At 41.3% G+C, this 26881-nt stretch overlaps 3 protein-coding genes across 3 annotated transcripts in view; all 3 read left to right on the top strand.

The window, feature by feature from the left end:
• The window catches only part of LOC134639179 (natterin-3-like), a 23422-nt gene extending 5262 nt beyond the window's left edge, over positions 1-18160 (top strand). Inside the window, exons 2-3 of the mRNA XM_063490274.1 lie at positions 15973-16087; positions 17070-18160. Of these exons, the coding sequence (XP_063346344.1) occupies positions 15973-16087; positions 17070-18160 (1206 nt within the window). The remainder of the gene's footprint in view (positions 1-15972; positions 16088-17069) is intronic.
• Positions 8786-11365, top strand: LOC134639178 (natterin-3-like). The gene is made up of 3 exons (XM_063490272.1): positions 8786-8995; positions 9847-9940; positions 10268-11365. The coding sequence occupies exons 1-3, from the start codon at positions 8786-8788 to the stop codon at positions 11353-11355; spliced, it is 1392 nt and encodes a 463-aa protein (XP_063346342.1). The 3' UTR covers positions 11356-11365.
• Positions 18161-18984: 824 nt separating the features above from the next.
• Positions 18985-25056, top strand: ptrh1 (peptidyl-tRNA hydrolase 1 homolog). The gene is made up of 5 exons (XM_063489814.1): positions 18985-19438; positions 20526-20745; positions 21905-22004; positions 23531-23576; positions 24469-25056. The coding sequence occupies exons 1-5, from the start codon at positions 19244-19246 to the stop codon at positions 24745-24747; spliced, it is 840 nt and encodes a 279-aa protein (XP_063345884.1). The 5' UTR covers positions 18985-19243; the 3' UTR covers positions 24748-25056.
• Positions 25057-26881: the final 1825 nt, after the last annotated feature.

Below are 26881 nucleotides of genomic sequence, written 5' to 3' on the forward strand. Positions count from 1 at the left end.
TTGGCCATTAATCTGCCACTCTTGATGTTAAATAAATGAGGTGTTTCTGGGAAATGATCAACATCATCTTCACACTGTAACTCACCGGTGGTAGACATCTGAGGAGGGACACACAAACCTCGATATGATAGGCAATGACACTGACTGCCTTTAGGTATTAGGATGAAATCTTTGGGCCAATTGTTAGACCCTACACTGGTGCAGCAGGTCCCAGGTTCTTCCTGGTGCACGACAATGCAAATGTGGAGAGGATATGCAGGCAGTTCCTGGAGGATCAAGGTGCTGATACAATTTAGTGGTGTGAGATATGGCATATTTTGGTATCGATCCGATACCAAGTAAATACGGGCCAGTATCACCGATACCAATACCGATACTGATACTTTTCAATAAATAAGGTGGATGCGTCATTGAACTGCTAAATCTCAATTAATTTTCATGATCTGAAGTGTTTTTTATGATGTTTCCTTTTTTATTAATAAATAGTTAAAACCCAGGACATAATTAGGACAAAGTTTATAATTAAATAGAAAATGCTTATTATTGTGGCGGGGTGTGGTCTGCGATGTCGTTGCAGGTAGGATCGACTCACCTGCAGCTGCAATTTGCAACCACGTCTCACTGGCTTAAAACCTGTGCTCTGCTTGTGTTGCGTTGTTGAGTGAGACAGTGGGAGTGCTGCATCCATTAAATGTACAGCAACCGTGTGATTATTGTAAGAATAAATGATGCTGCGAAGCATGAAAGTGCAATCAGGTCTGCCATGGCGGTTTACAGGTATCAATTTTTTTTTATTTATTTATTTATTTATTTATTTATTTATTTTTTAGAAAAATCTTAAATAAAAAGTGCACGCAAACCAGTAAACAAATTAAAAAAACAATTACTGTTAAGAAACTAATACAAAAATTACAATTAAAATTCTCAACAACAAAAACAACAACTGGTGAAAATATAAATAATATGTAAACAACATAAACCCCAAAGCGTCTAAGTCATGTCATGTGACAGCACAACATCTAAACACAAGAGGGGGGAGGGGGAGCGAAGTGTGCCTGCTCTGCCCTGACACAGGAGCAGTGAGTCCAGAGACCTGGCTGTTTCGTCTTTGCCGAAACCACAGCTTTGCAAACAAGAGCGGAAGTTAAAGTAAAGAATCAATCTCACCATTGGTATTGATTCGATACTAATGCCGACTTGGTGTCGATACAATCGATATTTGGATCAATCTGCCCACCACTAATACAATTGGCTGGCTCCCACGCTTACCTGACCTATGTTTACTGAGGTTTGAGTACTTTATGAATGGTGATGCTATTTACTGGAGAAATCTCTAGAGACTTGTTTGGACAGGTGGCAGAGAAGAAGCATCAAGTCTAATCAGGAAAAAGCCTCACGCTTCTGTTTCATTTGAATGATTTGTGGTGACCTAAATGCAAAAGAAAACCTCTAGGACATTGTTTTGATTCATCCAACAAGTCGCCAAGGTGTTCGGGAGCTCAATGATGCCCCTTTCCAAATTTGGGAGGAGATTCCCCCGGACACCACCTGTTGTCTCATAAGAAGCATGCCCCGACATTGTCAGGCATGCATACAAGCATGTGGGGGACATACAGACTATTGACTACCATTTTAAGTTGCAGCAGTGAGGTGTCAGCATAATTTTACTAGCCTGCTGCATCATTTTTTCACTTTGATTTTTGGGGTGTCTTTGAATTCATCCCTCTCTAGGTTGATCATTTTCATTTCCATCAAACAATATGCCATCAGTTCACTCCTGAGACGTTACCCAGTCCATATGAGTATATATATCTAACCATAATTTATTTTCCCATTATGATCTTGTGTTTTTTTCAAAGTGTTCCTGTTAGGTTGATTTTGATAAAGTTGTCATTGTTGTACTTAAATTTGTAAGCCTTCTCCAAAAGTTGAATCTGTTCATCTGGACGTAGCGTTTTGTGGGAGAAACGTTTCGTCACTCATCCAAGTGACTTCTTCAGTCTCAGCTGACTGCAGGTTTCCCCAATCTTATAAACAGTACATTTGCATAATGACTGAAACCAGCCCACTGAAGGAACAATGGGCTGTGAGGTCAGTTCCTTAATCATAATTATGCAAATTCTCATGACCGTTGATCAACAACCACTGACCAAAACCCACTGATCAAAGACCACTGATCAATGGCCATGAGTACCATTCACAGAGAGTTGGGGAATGGCTGCAATCACAGCATTGTTTCTCCCACAAAACGCTACGTCCAGATGAACATAATCAACTTTTGGAGATTTACTTTCCTGGATGATTGAGAATGCATCAAGACATTTGTAAGCCTTGTTTCAAACTGCATGATCAAAGACATTCTTTTGTTTCTATCCTCCTCCCCGGCCTGTTGAATGGTGGGGGAGGTTATAGTGTTTAACTGCAGGCACATTATTCTATCCCTCGGGGTATTTCTGAGGTATGTTTTTTATAAGTTTGTTATATGACGGGTCATAATCATTCGTTCTGTAAGTAATTGTAGCAACGTGTCAGTAAATATGTTTATTCCTGCTCCTCTCTGGGCAAAGCCTGCCATTTAGTGGGTTAACAGGGAAGCGCCATGTAAGAGCTCAAGCACTGGTTTTCTCCCAGCGCTTGACAGGGAAGGTCCATTTCTCAGTATCTCTGTAAATTCCTGCATCTGTTGCTCTTGAAAAGGCATAATCTGTAAGTGTGGCAAAAAAAAACAAACAAAAAAGAATTGATTGTTCTCACTTATTAGTACCTTGTTCAGTAAAGTGATGATTTTCTTCTGTGTTTAGCGAGTTTGTTACATTACTAGCATAAACAAGCTGTTTATGCTAGTAATGTAATAGTAATATTGTCGATGCTGAGATTGTGTAGTGACTGTTTACATAAGGCAACAATATTGAATGTAATCTTTGTGTATTTGTTTTTTTTTTGTTTTTTTTTGTTTGTTTTTTTTTGTCTGTCCCATTTGGTTCTTTAGCCGTCAGAATTGTTGTCTGAAGACCAACAAGGATACCAAATGGATTTATTTTGCCAAATGGATCATCATGGCATTGCTGTATTGGTCCATTTGATCAAACTTTGTTGTTATTATTTATTTTATTTTCAGTTGTTACAGATGGGACAGACATGACTGGGGGATAGGAAAGGGAGAAAGAAAGAGAGGAAGGAAAAGAAAAACAGAAGGGAAAAGGGACAGTGAGAAAGGGCACTTACAAAGACAAAGAGAAAAAAAAAATCTCCTGGATCACCTGTTGAGAGAAAAAGAATAGAAAACAAGCAAAAAAACAAACAAACAAAGCAACATACTAAACACAACACCATCACGTTAATCTAGCTAAGTGTGAACAGCAGTAAATACTAAATATTGAAAGTTGTTGTGCAGCACGCAGGACAGACAGCGCACAATGTGCTTTAAAGTAGCAGCTAAGAAAGGTGTAGTTTATGTCTACGAACAGTGAACACCCGTGTGCAAACCTGTGTGGATCAGCGCGCTTGTATACAAAAGGTTTCCCCATGTAACGGTCTGCTAGAGGGTGTGGAGGGCGATAGCCCCGTCCCCCAAGGCATGAAGCAGGCATGGAGGAGATCCAGGCTCCAGACATCCAGAGGCCCCAGAGTGCGAGAGCCCAAGGAGGACCACCGGAGGGGCATCCGTGCCACCCTCCTGGGAAGGGCTGAGAGCCCCAGACGAGGGGTCACCCAGTAGCCACGAAGCAGAAGCCAGAGGGGGCTGCACCGGCGTGCCCGCCGCCTCCACCGGCAGCCAGCTGTGCCAGAGTGAACCGAGCTGCAGGCCCCGAGGCCGGAGGTTCGAGGGCCCCCTTTGCCCCGGAAGAGGCCTGACCGAGCGACAGGCACCAGGCCCCGCCAAGTAGCCACCGGGAGTGAGCTGGTGTATACCTGAGCGCCCAGCCCCGGACACCAAGAACCACCAATGCACCAACCCCTGAGGGCATCAGTTACCGGCAGGGAGTGTGGTGAGGGGAGATAGGCCTCCACACTTTGGAGGGCCTGGGTGTTCCCAGAGAGGTGGAGTCTAAGACCTGACCTGACATATAGACACAGACAAACAGGCACACACAGACACAAACATGCTTTCCCACCCTCATGCACACATATACAAACACTCAGCACTCACCCAACTTAGGGATAGACATACATGGACATGTACACACAATCATACTCCCCAAACATACTCTATACCCCAGGTCCAGGTACCCTCGCCCCCAGAGGGGGAAAAGGCACCCAGACCCAAGAGATGTGACCCTTTCCCCCGGGGTGGAGGCAAGCAGACCGCCCCAGGCTCCGCGGCAGCAGGGAGGCCAATCGGACAGCCAACACCTCCTCCCAGCCCCCCGCCCCGATGGCTAGTAGAGAACGGGGGTGTGTGAAGACCCCATACCTCCCTCCTCCCGCTCATGTGTAGTGTTGCTGCGTGTTGTTCTAAAGTGCATTTAAAACAAGGGAGGGCATGGTGCTGCTGCCAGAGAGCAGCAGGTGTTAGCACGGCCCCTCCCGAGAACCCTCAATGTCTACATGGATTTAAAATTGAGAGGTGGGCACCGGCGCCAGAGGTAGGGTTGAATACACAGACCGTCCACTGGACGCCGTTAACGTGGTCACCCTCAAGGCCCTATATATATGTGTGTGTTATGAGAGTGTGAATAATGTGGATGTCTAAGTTGTGGAATAAAATTGAGGCACAGGTGGCCAGAAGGGGACAGAAGGGGGGAATGCCTCCCCTGCACCCTGGTGACACACCCGCACCCCAAGGCCCTACCTGTGTGGGTGGGTGTGGTGGAGCGGGAAGAGGGAGGCAGCCGGGGGATGGGGAGGAAAAGAAGGGAGGGGCAATATACCCCTCCTTAGGGCCAGCTCCCCCGCTCACCCCAGTAGGCACCCCCGTCCTCTGGTACCCACCAAGGCAAGGGAGCCCAGGCCCATCCAGACCGGGGCCTACGGCAGCAGCACCGCCAAGCCCCGCAGGACCCGGGGCAGCCCACCCCACCCCACCGCAGAGGAAACTGTACCCACCCCAACATTCAATCATCTCCAGACTACACAAGACAACAGACACCCAGGTTAGGTTTATTCTCCACCTCTCCTATGTCTCTCCCCCACCTGCAGAGTGGACTTCTGCAAGGATGGAACAACCTCCCCGCCAGTTAAAGAGCCCCCCAGTTAGGCCGATGCACCAGAGGCCCCCTGCGCCAGGGCTGAGCCCCCGTGCACCCACCCGTCCACAACCTCGGCGACACACCGACGAGGACCGAAGCCCCCAAGGCCCAGCCAGAGCCCCATCACGGAGACGAAGCACCCCCGAACCCCAAGCCCCCCCGCCTGCCCCGGATCCACTCAGGGGCAGCCAGGCTACCAGGCCAGTAACCTACGTCCGTCTTTGTGTATTTGTATGGAGAGTGAATAGACTGCATTCTGTTTCTGTTATTACAGTTTTACAAAGAAAAATAAGGATCAGTAAAGCTCTGAAGAATGCGACACGGTCTCCTGAGTGTTCACTGAAGCCATTTAATGTTTAGCTCTTCATCTTGTGTGAAGGTTCTGTTTTCTTATTTAGTAAACTTCCTACCCTTTATGACCTCATGCTTGTGTATGGTGGACCTTTAAAGGAATTGAGCCATATGCAGGGTGAGGGGAGATGACCCTTTGTGATCAGCAGGAAATCACGCAAACCACACACACACACACACACACAAACACACACACACACACACACACAACAGTGTTTTAACCTTTTATGACCATATGGGTTTTACAATGGGTGGTGCTTGTGTTTCGAAGTTGGCTGGGAAACAGGTGAGGAGCTTTCAGCTCCAAGAGCCTGGTTCCAACCAGGCTTCCCTTGCAAGTTAAAATGGATCGCTGTTTGTCTTGCTTTCTTCACAAGTGATAAGTCTCTGAAGCAGCGGGGCCTGCAGGCACAGACCCAACAGTTCCTTTAGTTTACTCCTGCAGTGTATATTGTCCTCACCACAAGTGGCAAATAGAAAAATGCAGACATTTCCTGCACCAATTAAAGGATCTCAGCTTTCTGAGGTAGAGGAAGAGAATATGTATTTCTAAATCACCACAACACCCAAACATAATTTAAAACAGTAATCAAATATTAAAATTAAAGGGCAGATTACTGTCTATCAGATAGATATATTGTATTATGGAGGGTTTGTCACGGCGGGGAACGCCAGCGTTTTATGAAACGGACCCTAAACGCAGACACGGGAGAAATGAACTGGTGTTTAAACAAAAGGCGAGCCTTTATGCGGCTGATACAAAACAAAAACCGAAAAACACTAAACTGAAACTAAACTGAAAACCTGAACTGGGAAAAACTCTGACTAACCATGAAAACAATGACAATGGACAAGAACATGAAACTGAACCGGAACATGCAACAACATAACTATGAAATAAACCAAACACGTAAACACACACAGACAACCCTACAAAGAACACAAGGAGACAGAGGACTTAAATACACAAGAGGTTAATAAAGGAAGTGGAAACACCTGGGGAGACACAGCTGACACAAATGAACATGACGCCACAGGGGGAAGTAAAACACACTGAACATGGAAATACGAGACTCTAAAATAAAACAGGAAATATGGAGAGACATAGACATGACACACAAGCTTGACAACATGGACACAACACAGACACAGACAGAAACATGATACATAACCAAGGAGACCTAGATGAAACAAAAACTAGAATAAAACTCAACACAAAATACAGCTTTTCTGATTAGTTTATCCAGTAAGTTAATATCTGCAGCTCTGATGCTGCTCCCCCAGCAGATCACAGCAAATTGACCTGCACAAAAAAATTCAAGGAACACTTTTTAAACAGAGTACAGCATCAAGTCTGATCTAGTCAGTGAAGTAGCAGAGCGGGTTGTTAATCAGTTTCAGTCGCTTTGATGTTAATGAAATCAACAGCAGGTGCACTCGAGTATCAACAGTAAGAAAACCCTCAAAACAGGAATGGTTTTAGTGGTGGAGATTTCTGACATTTTCACTCTTCATCTTTTCTTACTTACAGTGTTACTGCTGGTAGCATGAGGTAATACTTGGACCCTACAGATCTTGTACAGATAATCCATCTCTTCCAGGATGGCAAATTTATATGTATCATCGCCAGAATCTGTCTCCCAGCGCAAGAAGATGAAGGAGATTCCAGGAGACAGAAAGCTAGTCTAAGAGAGCTGGACAGGGCACCGCTGGAGTTTAGACACTGATGGTGGTGAAGATGATGATGGAAGCTTGAATGTAGCTTCAAGCTCCATGTAGACCAGAGTGAGGCAGAGATCTAGACCCATCTGGACACTTCACAATATTAAAAACTTTATGTCCTCATCTGCAGGGTTCCTTGGGGTTTCACATACCAGAGCTTTATTATGCATTTCACTGGAGAGACTGCCTGGCATAAGATTAGTGGTGGGTTTTACAAATACTAGATATGAAAAAATAAAGCTGCGTGGGGAGCTTTATACAGTTGGTCACATCATAAATAATAATATAGCCAGGATTAAACAATAAAAAATATAGAAACGAATTAAATAAAGCAGCAGATATGGTCACCTTTATTTACAAATCCAGGGTAAATACGTACAGTATAAACCCCTGAAAGGCCTGAACTTGAATATTTGATAAATCCAGCAGATGGCGCTAAAAGACCACTTTGCTAATCACACACTGTAATCCCCAGCTAATGATAGAGAGTTACAATATACAACTCATATATCCCGTATTGCTATGGCTGTTCTTCATGGACAAGAAAGCTGCAGCATTCTCATACATTCCTTTCAGGACCTCCAGAGCTGTGGGTTTGAAACTAAAACATTTGTGGTTGAGTGACCAATTCAATTTGGATCAATAAGTGTATGTGTGATAAAAATTGACTTGCATGCTCCTATTTAACATATACTTTATTTATCCCCGTAGGGAAATTCCTCTCTGCATTTAACCCATTCACTCAGAAAAGCAGTGAATGGGTTTGTTTTTACTATGTATGTTTCTCATGGTTTCCAAGCATGTGATACACTGAAAGTTACTGATAAAGAGTAAAGGTTTAGAAAATACAGCAAATTTCCCTATCAGTCTGTTATATGTTAAGAATCCTGATGCTTATTCTGCATCTTATCTGCACTCATTAATGATGATTCCTAAGATTAAGTTACCTAAGTTACCCTTTTGTCTGCCAGATGTCTGAAAGACAAATTTTACTGGTTTTACTGATCAAAACTGATCAGCAAAACCAGCTGTTGGGTGATCTTTCTACTGTGCCACTATACAGATATCTTAATGCTGGTTTGCTTAGCAGGAGATTTACATTACAACAGTGTTTAAACTGCTTATTTCAGTCATACATTTCATAACTTATTTAGAGTTCTTACTACTCCTCATAAAGAGCCCCCTGTCTTCATGTGAAATGCTTTTATTTACTTTAATTCAGAGGAAAAACCTCAATAATACTTGGCTTGGTCACTCCCCAGTTACTGTTCTACTTATTGTGTTGTTTATTTTAAAGCAAAGGCTGTTCTTTCAAAAGTACAGCAACAAAACAGAAACAGGTGAGCTGTTTTAAGGGCTTCAGTACTGGAAGGCTTTGGGAGAGAAAACAGTAAAACCATAGTTAATACATAACAGCAGTTATGTCAATATTATTTGACAAAATTACAGGTAAAACCAGGAAGGGGCCCATCCAGTGTAACGGATATTAATAATTAAGTGCTCTTTTTGTCCTGGTTACATGGATGAAGACGCGACATATTTCTGAAAAGGGATTTCATCTTAATCTGACAACAATCCCCACAAAACGAGTAGTTTTCTTTGACCAGTTTATTGCTCAAAGTCAGTATCCAGACACAGTGAAAGTGCACAGTCTGCTTTATGATTCAGCAATAAAGCAACTATATAAACCTGGAGGTGACCAGAGCTGGACTCACCGGAGAGCGACAGTAAGGGTGAGTGCTGTTCAGCACATTCATGCTCAAATTTCAAATGACAATAATCTGACATATTCAGACGTTAATTTTCTTATAAAGTGGGATATTTCTTTTTATTTTATAAATGTGTGTCAAATAAAAACCTTATCAGATGTGGCAAGAGGAAATCTACTATTTTAATATATTGTGTGGTTTTAAGAAATGCTTTAATATGACCATTTCAAGGCAATAAGTCATCAAATGTAAAGTTATTTTATATGCTATATGTGTGTTTATAACTTCCACCTGACCAATAATGGAAATAATAACATGATTGTTTTTAAAAACTATTAAAAATATAATTCAAATATAAATTTATAATGCTTTAAATTTGTATTTGTTTTGTTTCACTGATGCATACTACTGTCATAAATACTGTCTCTTTTGGGTCGGTGGGATGGGGGGAAATGTAGAATAAATAGTCCCAATACACCCAAAAATGTAACATAGAAAATAAACTAAATATAAAGTATTATTGTGGTGGCACAGATGTTTATTTCTTCTATATTTTGGGGGTTTTCAGTGAAAATGGAGTCCACTATGTTGGATTCTAAACTTTCAGAGTAAAGTCAAAAATAAACGGCTGTAAATTTAGTTCTTTGTCGTTTAAAGTGTTGTGGTGTTTGGCACTGGTGAAGATAAAAAATTGTAATAACTGAAACTAGCTGAAAGAAAGAAATAATTTTTGAAACTGTAAAATATTACGCCAGAAAATATTTGAGCTCATTTGTCATTTGGATAGCTGGATTGGTGGAATAATATATTCTGATGTGTGATATTTAGTTTGTAAAAAGGTCTCATAACTTAGAGGTTTTGTGTTTCACCTTCAGATGAAGCTGTCTGTGTTCTTGCTGTCGGCCCTGCTGGCTCTGTCCTCAGCCAGTCTACAGGACATTGTGAAGAAGAGCATACAACTCAGAAAAGGTAAGCATATCATACATTTTATGACATATTGTATAGAGAGATGGATAACAGCTTTGTGTTACACCCATAGTAACACTTAAACTGAAGTAAACCTGAAGTGTGTTGCGTTCAACATTCAAAGATCCCCCACAACAATGTAGTTTCTGAATATTTTACATATTTTGTAGCTAGAAAAAAAAGAAAGGAAAAACAACCTTAATTCAGGATCATTCAAGTGTTAAGAGGTTAAAAAGAGATTAAAGACTGTTGCCTGAATTGTTGTTGATGTTTGACACTTATCTCTTCTGTTTTATGGCATTTTTTCTTTTCTTTGTCTCTCTTATATAGTGTCCTTACTGAAACCAGAGCTGGAGGGCTGGGTCCCTGAACCAACTGGTAACAGAAAGGTCTTGGGTCCTCTAAATCCTGCTGACGTGGAGCAGCAACAGGATCTGCCTTCCTCCTTCCTCTTTGGCGATAATGTCAACCTGCAGTGGCTGACCTGGGATGGATCTCTGCCCAATGGAGCCGTTTCCATCTACAACGGCTATACCGAGCGCATTGACTATGTCTGCAAGTACAAGTGTGAGGCTGGCTTTTATAACCCTAGCCTGGGTCCTTACTGCCGCTACCCCTATGGTGACCGTGAGTATTACGCCCCTGAGTTTGAGATCCTGGCTAACAAGGACAACTTTGAATTCCTGGAATGGAAGGAAGGCTCCTACGGTTCACTGCCACAACATTCAGTGAGGACGTGTGCAGGAGTTGACATCTATGTTGGGAAGAACAAGTACGGTCTTGGGAAGGTTGTTCCTCAGTTTGAGGCTTTCTTCCTGCCCTGGGAAGGTGATGAGTACTGGTATAAGAACTACCAGGTCCTGGCCATCAACAGGGACATCTACACCCAGCACATCTCTGATGTTAAGTACGGCATTGATGAGGTCACCATCTTCCAGTATCCTCCTGAGACCATGCGTATCTCTGGTATCACCAACAATGAGTGCCAGACAGTGGTGAAGACAGTCACCATCACAAAGACCTCAGAGGTGGAGACTACCTGGAACATCGGACGAGCCACAATGCTTGGTGTCACGGGCAGCATCACAGCCGAAATCCCTTTCATCGGCTCCGGGGGAATTGAGCTTGGTGCTGAGAAGACGCTGCAGTTCTCGAGGGGAACCACCGTAATCGAGACGCTCAGCCACTCCGTGTCTGTGGAGCTCACAGTCCCACCAAACCACACCTGCAAAGTCCGCATGGAGGGCCGCAAGATCAAAGCCGATATCCCTTACACGGCTCGCCTCAGCCGAACATACCGCAACGGAGAAACCCAGTGGACCACCATCACCGGGACGTACGACGGAGTCCAGATCGGAGAAGTCCGGGCAGTGGTGGACCGCTGCGAACCTGTTGTAGATGCCAAGCCTTGCCCCTGAAAGGCTGGGATAAGATACACTAAATAGTAATTTTCCGATGTTATCTGATGATTGTGATATTGGAAGCAAATGATATGTCACAATAAAAAATACCACTCATGCCTTTCTTGGTGAATTTAAAATATCTTTCATGTGTGCAAGTGTATGAGTTTATTCAAAAATAAAGCAATTTGGCACGTTTCACTCTCCTGTTTTCTGCATTATGTTAATTTAGCTCATTAAAATCTATCATCGGAATATACAAAAAAAGGGTATCTGGGCAATTGAGGCCAGATATGTATCAAGCATGGTTTTGTATTTCTGCTATATCGTTTGTAAACTGGCACAATACTTTATCTACTTTCAATAAAGACATATCCCTCTATTAACCCACAGCATAGCAAACATATTACTATTTCAGATTCACTAGAAGACATAAATTAATAATTTTTTTAAACTAAAGTGAATAGAATGGTACTTCAACTATTTATTGATAACATACTTTGATTATTATTATAAGCAGGTGTATATTTGGGTCCAATTTTTAAAATCATGCATTTGTTGCTTGCAGGTTTTTCTCCATTGTTTCTGTTGGGTTCATGTTGGTGTGGAAATATAAACTTTTAAAATGCTTAGGGAAAAGTTAAATCAATCTAGAAAACAAACAAAAATCATTTAAGTAAACTAAGCTTGATGTACATAATTTCTAACGTCTCACTTCTGGTGCTTTAGATCAGTGTGTTTTAGAGTTCCCTGCACTGTCGCCTTAGAAAACTTCAGTTACAGCCATGATCTGACACAAAGAAAGTGTCTCTTTGCTTAGAATAATAATTTGACTTCTGACACACAGTTCTGATGTCATGCTACTCATTATCACAATGCTGTAATTCTAACAGGTGAACCAAGACTACAGGTTGAGTTACACAATTGAAAAGTTTATCTTTATTTTCACTGTCAGAACTTGTGTTTCAAAGTTCTAAAACATCCAAATTTCTCTTTTTGCAAGAAAATATTTACCACAGCTTTCATCTGGTCTCACTGTAGCAACCCAAGGCAGTATCAGTGGGTTTTATAGGCATAATAACTCTGTGATAGGCCCCGGGGTACATATATTTTTTTCCCTTTATATTATTCAGTTCTTCGTTAAACTTTTATTCACAATTCACATTAGTATCATAGATATAAATGTGTTTTGGTAGAAGACTGAATAAGGGGAAAAGAGACATTAGTTCAGTCATTTTTCAAGACAGCGACGCAAACTGATTTCAAACATGGGTAAGAAAATAATTTGTTGGTGTTGGACAACTACAGAAAAACTTTCTGGAAATGATCAGCTAACACATAGTAGAGTTTTAAAAAAAGCGCTCTTAATTTGTTTTGTAGCACAATTCATTATCCAGTTTGACAATGAATAAAATAATCATTTAATTTGAGACTGTAAATCACTGAGAACATTTAGCCTCTATTGTGTGAAAATAAAATGGTGAGACAGAAAAACATCATCAGCTGTCTGACTGAATAACTGCTTGGCACGCTCACTGATATAGGCTGAATCTGAATAGCATAATATAAATGTTCTTTACAGACAGAGACTGAATGCTGAAGCAGCTGAAACTGGTGACGGTGCAGTTTAGTCAGTGCAAATGACCTTTGCACAGCCTTGTTTGATACACAGTCCTCATTCAGACCTAAATAAATAAATTGATAATAACTTTCTGTCTGAAGGACGCACAGAGATGGCCCTGACATCAGCGATTTTCAATGATAGCACTGTGTGTGGAGAACAATGTCCGTGCTGAGCGGCTTCTTCTCCAGCTGAATCTTGGCAGCCAGCGACATTACGCAACAAGGCCCGTCTTAATCAATGACCCGCTATTACAGGAGATCTAATCAACTTGTTCTCTGTCCGAGCTTATCTGAACGTACAGGATCTTTTCATCAGCGGCGAGAGAGAGGCCACAGCACTTTGGACATCATGTGATCGAGTAGATACGGCACACTAAATCCAAGCAAATTTATTTATGAGGCACTTTTAACGATCTTATTAAATAAGAGCATGGATCAATAACGAGTCCTGTTATCATCAGGCGCATGAGGACTTTTGTTTCCAACACTCGTGAGCTGCAGGCTTTCAGGTCAAGGTCAACGGCAGCCATCCATTCACGAGTCTTTAAGATGACCTAAATTTTTTGCAAATTTAAGGAAAACCCTTAAATCTTGACTTCCACAGTGAAGGGAAACTGCGGCTGGCATGTTTTGGGTTCTCACGGTGACTAAAAACCAAACAACAGATGAAAGTGCTCCTCATCTATAGGCCAAGAGGGGTTTGATGAGGAAGACAATGCTGTAAGCTAGGCTCCCCATACATCTGTTGGAGTTTTGCACACTGACGTGATAAAAAGCCTTCATCAAACACCAAATGATGGAACATTTCAGTGTCTTGATGTCATTCTATTAAAAAAATAATCAGTCAACAAACCCCCACAAGAGCAGCTTTTTTTGTGCAGTACATCTAACAAAGTCATTGAAAAGTTTCCACATACTATTAAAATGTTCCACATTATGTAAGTACCTGACCTGTCCCTATGTACGCACATAGGTACGAGTGAGTTCACACAATTTTTCCAGCATTTCATCACCTCATAGGAGATATTCACGATTGATTTTTAGGGCTATTTTACTTATAACCAATTTTCAACTCAAGTTTCGATAGCAAAACTGCACCAATTCATCATCTGCATTTTAAAGTAACAGAAACAAGCATTCATACCCTGGATGTTTGACATATTTTCTTATTATTCACTTAAGTTTTTTCAAATCCTCTGAGCGGGTAGAAGACTTCATGACGCTCACAGCCTGTGTAAGACTGTGTCCTTGAACAAGACATTAAAGCTGCCAATTGGCTGTAACTGTCAATATGATTACACACCATATGAGTGTAACAGTATGTTGCAGAAGCTCAAACAAACTCCGTTAGTTTTCCTCCCTCCATAGAAGTTTGATTCAAAGTTTCACATGCAGTTATTTTCTCTTCAAATCCTTCAATAAAAATGTTTCGATTCAAAGTGAGCAGCAGGACTGTGAACCAGACAGATGAGAAGCTTATCTCTCCTGTTTATTGAGGGCAATAAGTCTGAAGGGAGGTTTTAAAGCTCCACACTTACTGCAGGTAAGAGTCACTGCAGAAGGAACCTGTCAAGGTAAAAAAAACAACAACAAAAAAAACCCCCCAACTTCTCTATATCTGAATGAACGGCTGCTGTGGGCTTGAATTTAAGGTGTTCTGTTTTGTTTTTTTTATCTCTGTCTAATCTGTCATGTGAAATCAATAAACAAATCAACAAATTTCAGGTCAAAATCTTTCTTACTTTTTGGTTTTATACTCGGCATTCAGGGATGATTTCTTAAGTCTGATCTTCATTTAGTAATCTTATAAACATACAGTAATGGGACATTCAGTTTATAATATCACTGCCTTTTATGTGACGCTAATCCTGCTGTGATATCCTGCAGATGTGACTTTCTTTTATTTCATTCACTTACCCGAAGTAATTTCTATACATTGTATGTAAGGGCATGTGATACTGGTACTATTTAGATTCAGAGCTGCTTCTTTTTTCATTCATTTTGTTTCATTTTTAGAGAAAGATTTCTGTAAATAGGGATTTATATTTGATAAATTGTAGCAACATAGCTGTGTATATGGGTACAGTCATTTATAAATACCAGTGATCTTTACATAAACAACAACATAACAGTCTTTTCTAACAATACACTATTTAAAGATATATATTTTAAAGTACACAAGCTAAGTCAGCTGTGTGTGTCAAAGGCTCATCACACACAGGCAGAGTAATCAGCATAGTGTTGCATATATTATGCATACAAATATAAAAGTTTATTAATGCATCTTATTTTATAAAGTTCTCACGTTTGTTTTCTGACTGGGGCGATCGTGGCTCAAGAGTTGGGAGTTCGCCTTGTAATCGGAAGGTTGCCGGTTCGAGCCCTGGCTCGGACAGTCTCGGTCGTTGTGTCCTTGGGCAAGACACTTCACCCATTGCCTACTGGTGGTGGTCAGAGGGCCCGGTGGCGCCAGTGTCCGGCAGCCTCGCCTCTGTCAGTGCGCCCCAGGGTGGCTGTGGCTACAACGTAGCTTGCCATCACCAGTGTGTGAATGTGTGCGTGAATGGGTGAATGACTGGATATGTAAAGCGCTTTGGGGTCCTTAGGGACTAGTAAGGCGCTATATAAATACAGGCCATTTACCATCTGACTAAATATTTATATCAATAAACTAAAAGTCAAGTAATATAATGTTGATTGCTTGGACGTGAATAATAATTCTTTCAATGTATTCTGACTTGTCCAACGCAGATTACTGGTAAGTATTCCTCTATATCAGTTTAATTAAAAATAAGCAAAAAAATTATTTGGATTAAACTTGACTCCTGTTTTTAATAGTTTTTTTTAATATTTTTTTTCCATTGATTTAAAACTGTGTTGACCACATGAGTTTTTTAATGGTTGATTATTTTTAGCTTTTAGAAGTGTACGTTTCCATGTTACAGCGTTCGTGCACAGTGATTGCCTACTGATGATGACGTACTACTGATGGCGTTTTCCCTGTGTGTGCAGATGAGGTGGTGTGTTGCTGTTCTCCTGGCAGTGCTGCAGCTGTGCAGCCCGGCGCTGCAGTCTGACCCGCTGCTCTACGTTTTCCAGCTGCAGGATGGAAATGAAAAATCCAGCAGTCAGTCACATTATAATCCTACAGTTTATCACAGCACATTACATTAATGACTACATGACTCCTCCCACTAGAAAAATTAGAACTGTATCTGAGCTCCAGTTCTAATCACTTGCACGTGAGCACCTGTGATTTCAACACTCGAACTTGCACACAGCTGAATAATCTACTACTGTGTCAGACTGATAAAACCTGTATGTCAAGGATCATCGGTGTTCGTGAGAGCAAAGTCTGCAGTTTGAAGACTTCTGACTTTTTAAGAAATGCATTGCTTAAAAATGTGTTTTAAAATTTATTTCGGTTTTTCAGGGGAGAAAAAAATTACACTGATAATTTAAAGTCTTAAAACTTAAATAAACTCATGTATCAAATATGACACACTGGGCATTAAGGGGATAAAGCACTGAAAAGGGAGATTTTTCTGGCCACACCAACCCTACTCAGCCTTCTTGCCAGATTTGGCTTCCTTTAGTTTAGTTTTTTCTCATTTTTATTCCCCCCAAAATATATTTAAATGATGCATTGGTCTTTTGGCTCTGTAGAAGAACTTGCATCCAAAATGTGTAAGTCCAGTCAGTCAGGCAGGGACTAAAACTAAGAGAAATGTTGGAAAAGGTTCAGAGTGTTTGCTTTATAACACTTTTTCCCATCACCTCATGTGTCACCAAGATGGAGTTAAGATTGTGAAAGTGCTGAAGTTGTATTAAGACCCTAACCCAATAACTGTCACCACAGTGGATACACTTTCATCCTCACGGTGCTTAAAAAATAGTTATGAAACTACCTGATGTCAACAATGTTTCTTTCAGCTTAACACTTTGGTTGAAAGCAAGTGTCAGTCTTTCATTCAAACTGGATTCTGCTTTTTTATAATTTTTTAAGAACATGTCTTAACTGTTTTGGTAATAAATGTTTCAAATGAGTTGAAACTTTTGTTTGTCTAGAATAAATCTTACAGCCACTATCTTTCTATCTTGTCTTACAGAGCCACGGCTTAACCCAACCTTAGGAAATGTTGTCCCTTCCCGGAGAGCTCTCAGCCCTCCTAAAGTTGTAGAAACCTCAGAAACGGAGACGACTTCACACTCGAGCCCCATGTTTGGTGAACATGTCAACCTTAGGTGGGTCACATGGAGCGGTTCCCTCCCAAATGGTGCTGTTGCCATCTTCAACGGCTACACCGAACGTACCGACTATGTGTGCAAAGTCAACTGTGAGGCCGGTTTCTACACTCCCAGCAAAGGGAACTTCTGCCAGTACCCCTACGCTGACAAAGAGTATGCATCCTCCAAGTTCGAAGTCCTGGTTAACGTGGACCACTTTGAGTTCCTGCAGTGGGTTGAAGATTCGTATGGCTCTGTTCCTGAGTATGCCATCAAAACCTGTCCCAACTCAGACATCTACGTGGGTAAGAATAAGTATGGTCTTGGTAAAGTAGTGACCAGACACAAAGCCTTCTTCCTCCCCTGGGAGGGGGATGAGTACTGGTACAAAAACTACCAGGTCCTTGCTATCAACAGAGACAGCTACAGCCAGCACATCTCTCATGTGGAGTATGCCATTGACCAGATGGAGCTGTTCCACCATCCTCCAGAAGCCCTGAAGCTCACTAAGGTCACCAACCTGGAGTGCAGAAATGTGGAGAAGACAGTGACACTGGAGAAGACCAGTACAGTGGAGAAGAAATGGGACATCGGCAGGGAGACCCGCAATGGCTCTGTGTCCACCATGACAGCCAAAGTTCCCATCTTTGGTCCGGGAAATATGGAGTTGTCCAAGGAGCAGACGGTGACCTTCTCAAAGGGGACCACCATGGTGGAGTCAGTAAGTCACGCTGTCTCTGTGGAGCTGCTGGTCCCACCCAATCACTCCTGCACAGTGAGGATGGATGGCAGAAAGATGAAGGCTGATATCCCTTTCACCGGCCGGCTGAGCAGGACCAACCACAACGGAGACACCCACTGGACCTACATCACAGGCACCTATGATGGTGTGAGTGTTGGTGAAATCAACGCTGTGGTGGAACGGTGTCAGCCGGTGCCTGATGCTGTGCCCTGCTCCCTAGATCAAAACTGATGATGAGTCTGCTGATGCTTTGTTTTTCAAATAAAATGCAATCACAATTAAAGGTGAATCTTTGTTTTGTATTCTTTTACCTTTTGGAGGATTTAAACGTATTTTGACTCATTGAGCTCCAAAACTCTACTGTTTATTTAAAACTCTACTCATTTTAAACATGTGGCATCAATCTTTTAGAATAACATGGCTTGCCATAGTTTACTTCCTCTGTTGTGCCTTTGGTAGCCTAACCAATAATCTTGCAAACTTGTTCTTCGTCTTCTTTCAGTTGCTTCCTTTAGCAGTCATCTGCCTCTATCTCACCCTATCCCTAGCATCTTCTTCTGTCACACCAGGCCTCTGCATGTCCTCCTTCAGTACATCCATCCATCCATGATCTGTCATTGTGGTATCACACTCCTAATAACATGCATTACATTTTGCTGTTAATCCATTGAAGAAAAAGTTTCCAAAAGTTAAAGTGAAAGGGAAATTGCCAGAAATTGGAAAACTACTGTGTTCCACCACAGCCAATCCATTAAACACAACAACAAAAAAGTAGGTCTAAATAGAGAAGATGAAGTAAAATAAAGTAAAATAAAATTCAATTTGTACATAAAAACACATTTCAATAAATGTAATCAAAACTCGTTTAAATTAAATATTTAATTTAAATTTAAATAGTGTTCAAAGTTTCACTGTTTGCTGTTTTTAGTCTTTAGACTTCCAAATTTGTGTTTGCTGTAATGATCAAGTCGCCGAGCTAGATGGCGCTGTGTCCCCACAGAGGAGAAAAAGTCTGTCCGCCATGTTTTCTTGCTAGCGCTCGTTGAGCGGTTAGGAGAAGCATGACAGGATGACAGGCAAAGGTTACCTCACATTTTAAAGACTGGCAATAATTACGTAAATTCTTATTATTAATTACAAACAGATAATAAATATCTGACAAAGTTACAGTTAACATATAGTGAACCCCAGACAAAATCGATCAATTGACAGAATCGAGATGAATGCCCGAACAGGTACTGTTGCTTCATGACTGTAAATACATCTGAAAACGCCTGATTTCTTTTTAACTGTCAAAAGAAGACAATCGGTTCTATGAGCCGAATAAAAAGGGGCTCAGTTATAAGTAAATTTTGCCGGTATTTGTTAAACTTTTTCAAGAAGTTGATTAACTTTCTAATGATGCGACGACTTTTGACGAGAGTCATAAACAGAGTTCTGCTGAGCGAGCCGTTTTCACCTGCGATGATAATCGAAGCAGAAATACACAATCAAGGCCGCCGAAAGATGGTAAGTGTTAAACCTCGTAATCAGCTTCATACTGTCTACTACACTCCAAGTTCTCAGGCAGCTCTATGTGTTTACTGCTATAGGTTGACTAAGCCCCTAAAACCAGTCGTCAGATCTCGCCAAACTCCATTCAAAGATCTGAGAACTTAAAATTTTTGTAGGGTTTGTCAAATTGTTCACCTTACTACATTTTCAAAACACTTACTGAGTTACTCAAACCCCTTTTGTAATTTGGCGTAATTGCCATTAAATTAATTACTGATTAGTGTGGGGATAATTTAATAATAATAATGATAATCTTTCTGAGCCAGCTTGGGTCTTTCCTTATTGTTGTATTTAGTTCTATTATATTTAAATCAGCATATCTATTAGTTTTTTTTATTTTTAAACGATGTCAGCTGTCCTCCCCTGTGTTAACTTGCCTTTGCCTTCATAGGCTTTTGTTAAGTAAAAATGAATGAAACCTCAATAAAGACCCTACAGTGTTTGCAGTTTATAAGCAGCTATAGAAGCATAATACAATACATTACAACGTAGTCTATAGTTGTTTTTCCTGTTAACAGAGCTGTTACTGCTGCCAGTGTATCAGTACAAGGCAATGGCTGTATATTCTATGTGTGTTTGTATCCGCTTCCATGAAGCTGCCTCCTGATGTTTTCTGTGAGGAAGAATAAGCATTTTTATGTAGATGGCACCTGAGCAAAACACAAAATATCTCATGTTTCTGTTGTTGTTTTCTCCCGCGTAAAAACATTATCAATGCTCAGATGAAACGAATACCAAATGAACGAAATTTACACTTAATTCAATTATATCGCTGAAGTTCATGTTAATGAGTTTTTGGTCATTTTTTAAAGTCTAAATCTAGAATCTCTCTGTGTTCGCATCTGGCTCCAGTTTAAAAAGCTTATTTACTCAGTTGCTTTTACTTTGGGTCTTTTCTTTTGGAGACTTGTCTGAATATATGTGTAAATATGTATAAAAAATTTAACAGTCTGCTTCCTTTGACTCAAACAGACATTCCTCTGTTCCTCTAGCTTCACTGCAGAGGTGTATGCCTTTAACTGTGTGTCTGCGTTTGCTTCAGGTGGTGGGGCTGGGTAATCCGGGGATGGAGGGTACCAGACACAGCGTTGGTATGACAGTACTTGGTGCGCTCGCCGCCCGACTCGGTGTGGCAGACCGCTGGCGTGGCGACAAGTACGTGTCCGGTGAGGTCATTTTGTCAGAAGTCCAGCAAACGAATGTGGTGCTGCTTCGTCCCCGGCTGCTGATGAATGTCAATGGAGTATCAGTGGCCAAAGCAGGTGAGGTCATTTCTGTCTTTGTAAGTGATTTTCATGAAATAATTTAGACTTTTTTTCTTTCTTATCATCAGCTGTGAAATGTGGCATGTCTCTGCACAAGCCTACTGAGATGGTTCAACCTCCGTCCTCTGTCACTCAGGCAGCCAGAAACAATTCAAGCTGGAAATTTGACTCCATTGAGGTTCAACCTGTGTTATTCAGCCCTGTCACTATATCAGACTTCTGTCTATGTGATTGAAAACATTCAGTGAAATATATTATTGAATGTAAAGAACATTTAGTTCATGAATTGGAGACTTATACAATATTTTATGTAGAGAAGCAGCTGCTCGGTACATGCCTTGGATGGATTCTGAGACTTCTGTGTACTCATTCCTGCTTTTATAATATCATAATTGTAGGAGCCATTTTTTGTGTTGTTACCTCATGTGTGCTAAGGGTCACTTTTTGTGTTTTTACAGGATTGTGTGTTTATGGGACTGTATTTAAGGTAGAGGTGTAATTAGCGTCAGGTGTTGTTGGTCTAAAGAAGTGAACAGTTTGTGACCACTGCGCTGTTGTGAGTTATGTTAAATGACGTTGGATACTAACAGAACTGTTGAACAACAAATACAACCAATTGAATGCAATAAAGATGTTAAACAGACAAGATAAGTACGGCTAGAGTTATTGGACTATGTCAAGTTTCATTCCTAACAGTGGCACCGCATCACCCCCACCATCGAACACCTCAGGTGCTTCAAGCGTAGGCTTAGCCTCTACAATAATAATAAAAATGTTCAATCTCACAGAAAACCAAAAAGACTCTTAGTCGACCACTTCACGCGGCCTTCATTGGACATCGCTTCTGCTGAGAGGAGTCTTGTGTTGATCTTCTGATTGTGTGCTCAGTTTGCTTTAGGCTGAATAAAGACTTTGACACATCTTTATTTTACATGTGAAAACGTTGATTGTTATTATTATTATTTCAGACTTTTTGACAGTTTACAGGTGTACGTGATGTCTATGTGTTTATTTTACTTGCACATTTATATGAACAGAAGGAAGCTCGGGTTCAAAGTGTTTAAGGGTCCTGTACTAATAAAGTTATGTTATCCTGCTATATTATTAGAAGCAACCAAACTAAGAAACTTTTTTTTGTATGTTTTGATTTATTTAGCCTCCAAATATGGCATCAAGACTGAAGATATCCTGCTGGTCCACGATGAACTGGACAAACCTCTGGGGAAAATCGCCATCAAACATGGAGGAAGCGCCAGGTGGGTCATCCTCTATCATAGTGTTGGGTCTTGGATCGCTTCGGACTCACCGCGATCTGTTTACATCACCAACAGTATTCATTATCTTAAGCGATGTATTGACAGTGGTGAGGGAAAGCAGTCACGAAAGTATTGTCAAGGTACATTTAACATTAACTTTAAGGCCAATAAGAACAAATATATTTCTGTGTGGAAGTGGAAGTGTGGCTTTTAAACTGCATTTGCACTCATTCGTCCAAACTTTCAGACTGGAAAGATTCTGTCTTCATGGGGAAAAAAACAACAGCAACAAGGCTCCATTATATTTTAAAGACCTGACAGTGTCTTGTCCCAATAGAGCACTTCTCTCTCACACTGCAGGTTTACTTATGTTTCCTAGAGCTTCCAAAAGTAGAATAGGAAGCAGAGGCTTCAGCTTTCAGGCTCTTCTTCTGTGTAATCAGCTCCAGTTTGGGTTCAGGAGACAGACAGCCTCGCTACTTTTGAAACTAGGCTGAAAACTTTACTTGAAACTTATTTTTTGATCAAACCTGGATCAGATGGAGGGATCAGGTGACCTCAAAGCATCCATTAGTTATGCTGCTATAGTTTTAGGTTGTTCAGGGACTTCCCATGATGTGCTCAGCACTTCTCTCCACCCCCTTTATTCACTCCCTGTGTGTTTATGCGTCACCACTGCATGTCATTAACTCGAGTCTTCTTTCCTATGCAATTTGTGTTTGTCCTTATTCTCTCTATACTCTCCTTTTTTTCACTTCTCTTTTCTCTGTTCTCTCTAATATTTTAGGGTCTTTACCTTTCACTATAAAGCAATTTGAAGCAACTGCTGTTGGGAATTGTCTTTGTACACATAAGATTGAATTCTCAACACCTCAGTGTTCAAACTTGAGCATGTGGGAGCTGCCTGAGCTCTGCCTGCTGTAAACCTTGGTGTCTTCCCAATGTAGAGACGAGAAGACAGAAGCAGCACAACCAGAAATAACAGCGAAGTGAGGCCTGTATTTTAAAACCAACAAACTTCTAATCAGCACACACAGCTTCTCTCTTGGGCCTTAGTCATTCTGGTTCGTCTCTTGTCTCTTTTCTTCCTCCTGCTACTATTTTTGCTCTTGATTGCGCTGTTGTGATGAAGCCTCCCCGAGCTCTTGAGACTCTTATGCCTGACTCCTATAATGTTGATGATGGTCTGTTTTTATTAATTTTATGCCATGATGCTTGTTGTATCTCATTAACTGTTTTGTCATTATACTTACTAACAATAAGAATGGTGTTCAGTTAACAGGCGTCCCCTCTCAGTACGCTTTTCACTGCTACTCACAGCAAGCAGTATAAAGCAGTTTAATCCTGCATGAAAAGCTACGTTAGGCATTCCAGCCGTGTATAACCAGATGGTGATTTATGAAAATTTAATGTAATGCAAGAAACTGCAACTGGTACATCTGGTATCCTAAAGATAGACAACAAAACCAAAGAAGAAAAGAGGTTGTCAGATTGATAAAATAAATGTTGCTTCTCCTTCCCCACAGAGGTCATAATGGAGTCCGCTCCTGTGTGGACTGTCTTCAGACTGATGTAAGTCACTGCTGACTCTGCAGGAGTGTGTGTGTGTGTGTGTGTGTGTGTGTGTGTGTGTGTGTGTGTGTGTTCACTATCACGCTGAATTCTGCTCTGATTTTATTTTAATGTCAGATTTATACTGTGGTGTTCGTGCTGTTTGTCCTGTTCTTATAGTGGTGATTAAAAACAATAATAGTTCATATTAAAAGTGTAATTAAATTAATTTAAAATAAAAATTCAGTTAACTGTTAACATATCTCCAAAAGTTGATTCTGTTCATCTGGACGTAGCGTTTTGTGCGAGAAACGTCTCGTCACTCTTCCAAGTGACTTCTTCAGTCTCAGCTGACTGCAGGTTTCCCCAATCTTATAAACAGTGCATTTGCATAATGACTGAAACCAGCCCACTGAAGGAACAATGGGCTGGGAGGTCAGTTAGATAGGGAATCATGACGCTTCCTCAAACAGTAGATGGATCAGCTGCAGGTCTTTTCTGGATTTTTTCCCCACAGTTTCTTAGAAACCTGACTTTCAGATATCTAAAGAAGATCATCTAAAGAAGATCATCTACTGTAGATATTATTTAGGCATGACCAAAGAAAAGATATTGGTCAGGTAAAATGACTGGACTGAAAAAGTAAAAAAAAATAGGCCGTGTCTTAAGAAAAGGTTTGAAAACCCTTCTGAAAGGTGGAGAACTATTGCTCAAGCTTTAAAAATTGAGGCGTAGGTTGAGACTTTAGTGTTTTACTGTAGTCAAATGCACCTTGAAAACATGGACATATACTCAACCAAATATAAAATAGTATCAAATAACAATTAGATGAAGATATAAGTGTTTACAGCTTAAAACGCAGAAATAAAAAACATGTACATTGTTTAACACCAGGATCTTTTTTCTCCTGCAGGTGATGCCTAGGCTTCGGATCGGGATTGGCCGGCCGACAGGGAAAACGTCTGTGGACCGTCATGTTCTGGGCAGATTCACCACAGAGGAACAGAAACTCCTGGATTCTGTTTTGGTCCAGAGTGTGGACCTCCTCCTTTCCCATCTTTCCCAGCAGGACTCACAACAGGACTCCCTGCTCCCCTCCTCACCAGCAGGGGGCAGACAAGCAGCACAGAAGAGGAACGAGAGGGCCCGCTCAGGCTCACCAGCTGAGGACTCTGCAGCAGCTCAGAGCTGAAGCTGAAACCTGAACTCTGTTATCACACATAGAACTGCCTCAAAGAGAAAACATGAACCACTTTATCTGTATTTATTCACTTAATGGTGATATTGTTACATGAAAAGTCTCAGAGAACAAGAGGAGAACCGAGAAATCTTGTTGTCTTCAGGTTTGTTCCCTACACGATGAACCAGTTTTCTTTATTCACTTCGCTGAAAAGCTGGCAGTGAAGCCAGAAGCTTGGCTCAGTCTGTGGCAGAGGACAGTCTGATGTCTGTGAGATATGAAAATAAATCGTTATTAAACGAAATAAATTTGATTATCTGATTTTCATGCACATTAAGAGCTGTTGAGCATTTATTTACATTAAAAAAATTTAAAATCTGCAAACTATAGACTCTCTGACACCAGTACTACTAATACTAATACTAATAATACCTGCCCTGACCGACTAATTCTAATAAACTCACTGATCACTTCATGAGCTTCACCGTGCTCATATAGGTCTGGACTCCCTTTTGCCTTCAGAGCTGCCTTAATTCTACCTGGCACAGATTTAACAAGCTGCTGGAAACAGTCCTCAGAGATTTTGGTCCATGTTGACACGATAGCATCACACAGATGCTGCAGATTTGTTGACTGCACATCCATGATGTGAATCTCAAAGGTGCTCTGTTGGATTGAGATCTGAGATCTGTTGAAGCTGTTAAAGTACAGTAAAGCCATGATATGTTCAAGAAGTTTGAGACGATTTGAGCTTCATGGTGTGTTTTCCTGCTGGAAGAGGCCCCTCTGGTCATAAAGTGATGGACGTGGTCAACAACAATAGGTGGGCTGTGGCATTAAAATAATCCTCAGCTGGTAATAAGGGGCCCAAAGTGTGCCAAAAAAATATTTATAATATGAATATGTCCTCACAAAGATAGCCAAACTAACATGCGTGTATCTGTTTGAGTCCTACACACAGAGTGGAGCAGGCAGTCATTATGCTGGTAATAGAAAACAATTTTGAGCTAAACTAAGTGAAAGGCCAAACCACCACCTTAATCCTACTGCACTCACTCGGATCCACAGCAGTTCACTCATAGTTGCACAGACACACTGACATATCTAAAAATATTCAATTTACCTCCCACAAGTGACGCATACAATATATGAAATACTCTTCTGAATATGTGATGGAATGCTAACAACAGTTTATTATATTTTGCACTCTGCATTTGCACTTTCTTCTCGCGGTCAGTCAAAGGTCAAAGTCTCTGAGCCTTCAGTTGTGCGATCTTTAAGTTAGAGGCTTCCTGGATGTTTTTTATTCATGAGCAATGTCAGTACAAGGAGCTGAACAGCTCTAAAACAAAGACTTGTTTAAGCTCATCTTCTCTTTATTTGTATCTGACAGTCCACATGTGACTCTGCCCCCGACATACGGTTCTCCTCTCCAGCTCGTCCTCCCTGTTGTGGCTCTTTTGGCCAAAAACATATTGATTTCCTCTTCCGATTGTCCCACTAATTGCGCCTCTTCATCAATTATGTGTCTTTAATGAGTTGCATCCCGTCAAGAGGTGCACTGCATTCTCACACTGCTGAGAATGCCAGAGGAAGGTTAGCGGAGGGATGGAAGGTTCGGCGGGGGAGGTGGCGTACAAAAAAAGGGCAGAAAACAGCATATAAAACAGCGGAAAGAGGCTGACGAGCCGCTGAATGAGGGAAATCAATACAAAGGAGACCAGTAGATTGCGATGGAGGGCAGAAGAAGAAAGGCAGGCGAGAAACAAAAGGGGGCAAACATTGTTTAGACCCAGATTTTTGAGGCCTTCTGTCCTGCTGTAGCTCAGAGGTACAATAGCTGTAGGGACACACTTGTGGACATGAGGGAGAGAAAGGGGGGAGCTCAAAGGAAACTTCTATGACACCCCCCACCACACACACACATGAACACCCTTCGCCCTCCTAAAACCCCCCATCTTTCTCTGCTGTGACCCCGTTGAGCCACCTTTTGCCTCCATCAGGCCACTTTCCCAGCCCTTCCTCTCTGGTCAGCTTTATGAGGCCTTACCAGCAGCTTCAGTAACTTTTCTTCTTTGGGGGTCAAAGGTCAAAAGCAGGCTGAACACCCAACCTTTAGAGAAAAAAAACTAAATTTATTCAAGAA

This window comes from Pelmatolapia mariae, linkage group LG12 (genome assembly GCF_036321145.2).
Source record: "Pelmatolapia mariae isolate MD_Pm_ZW linkage group LG12, Pm_UMD_F_2, whole genome shotgun sequence".
Lineage (NCBI taxonomy): Eukaryota > Metazoa > Chordata > Actinopteri > Cichliformes > Cichlidae > Pelmatolapia > Pelmatolapia mariae.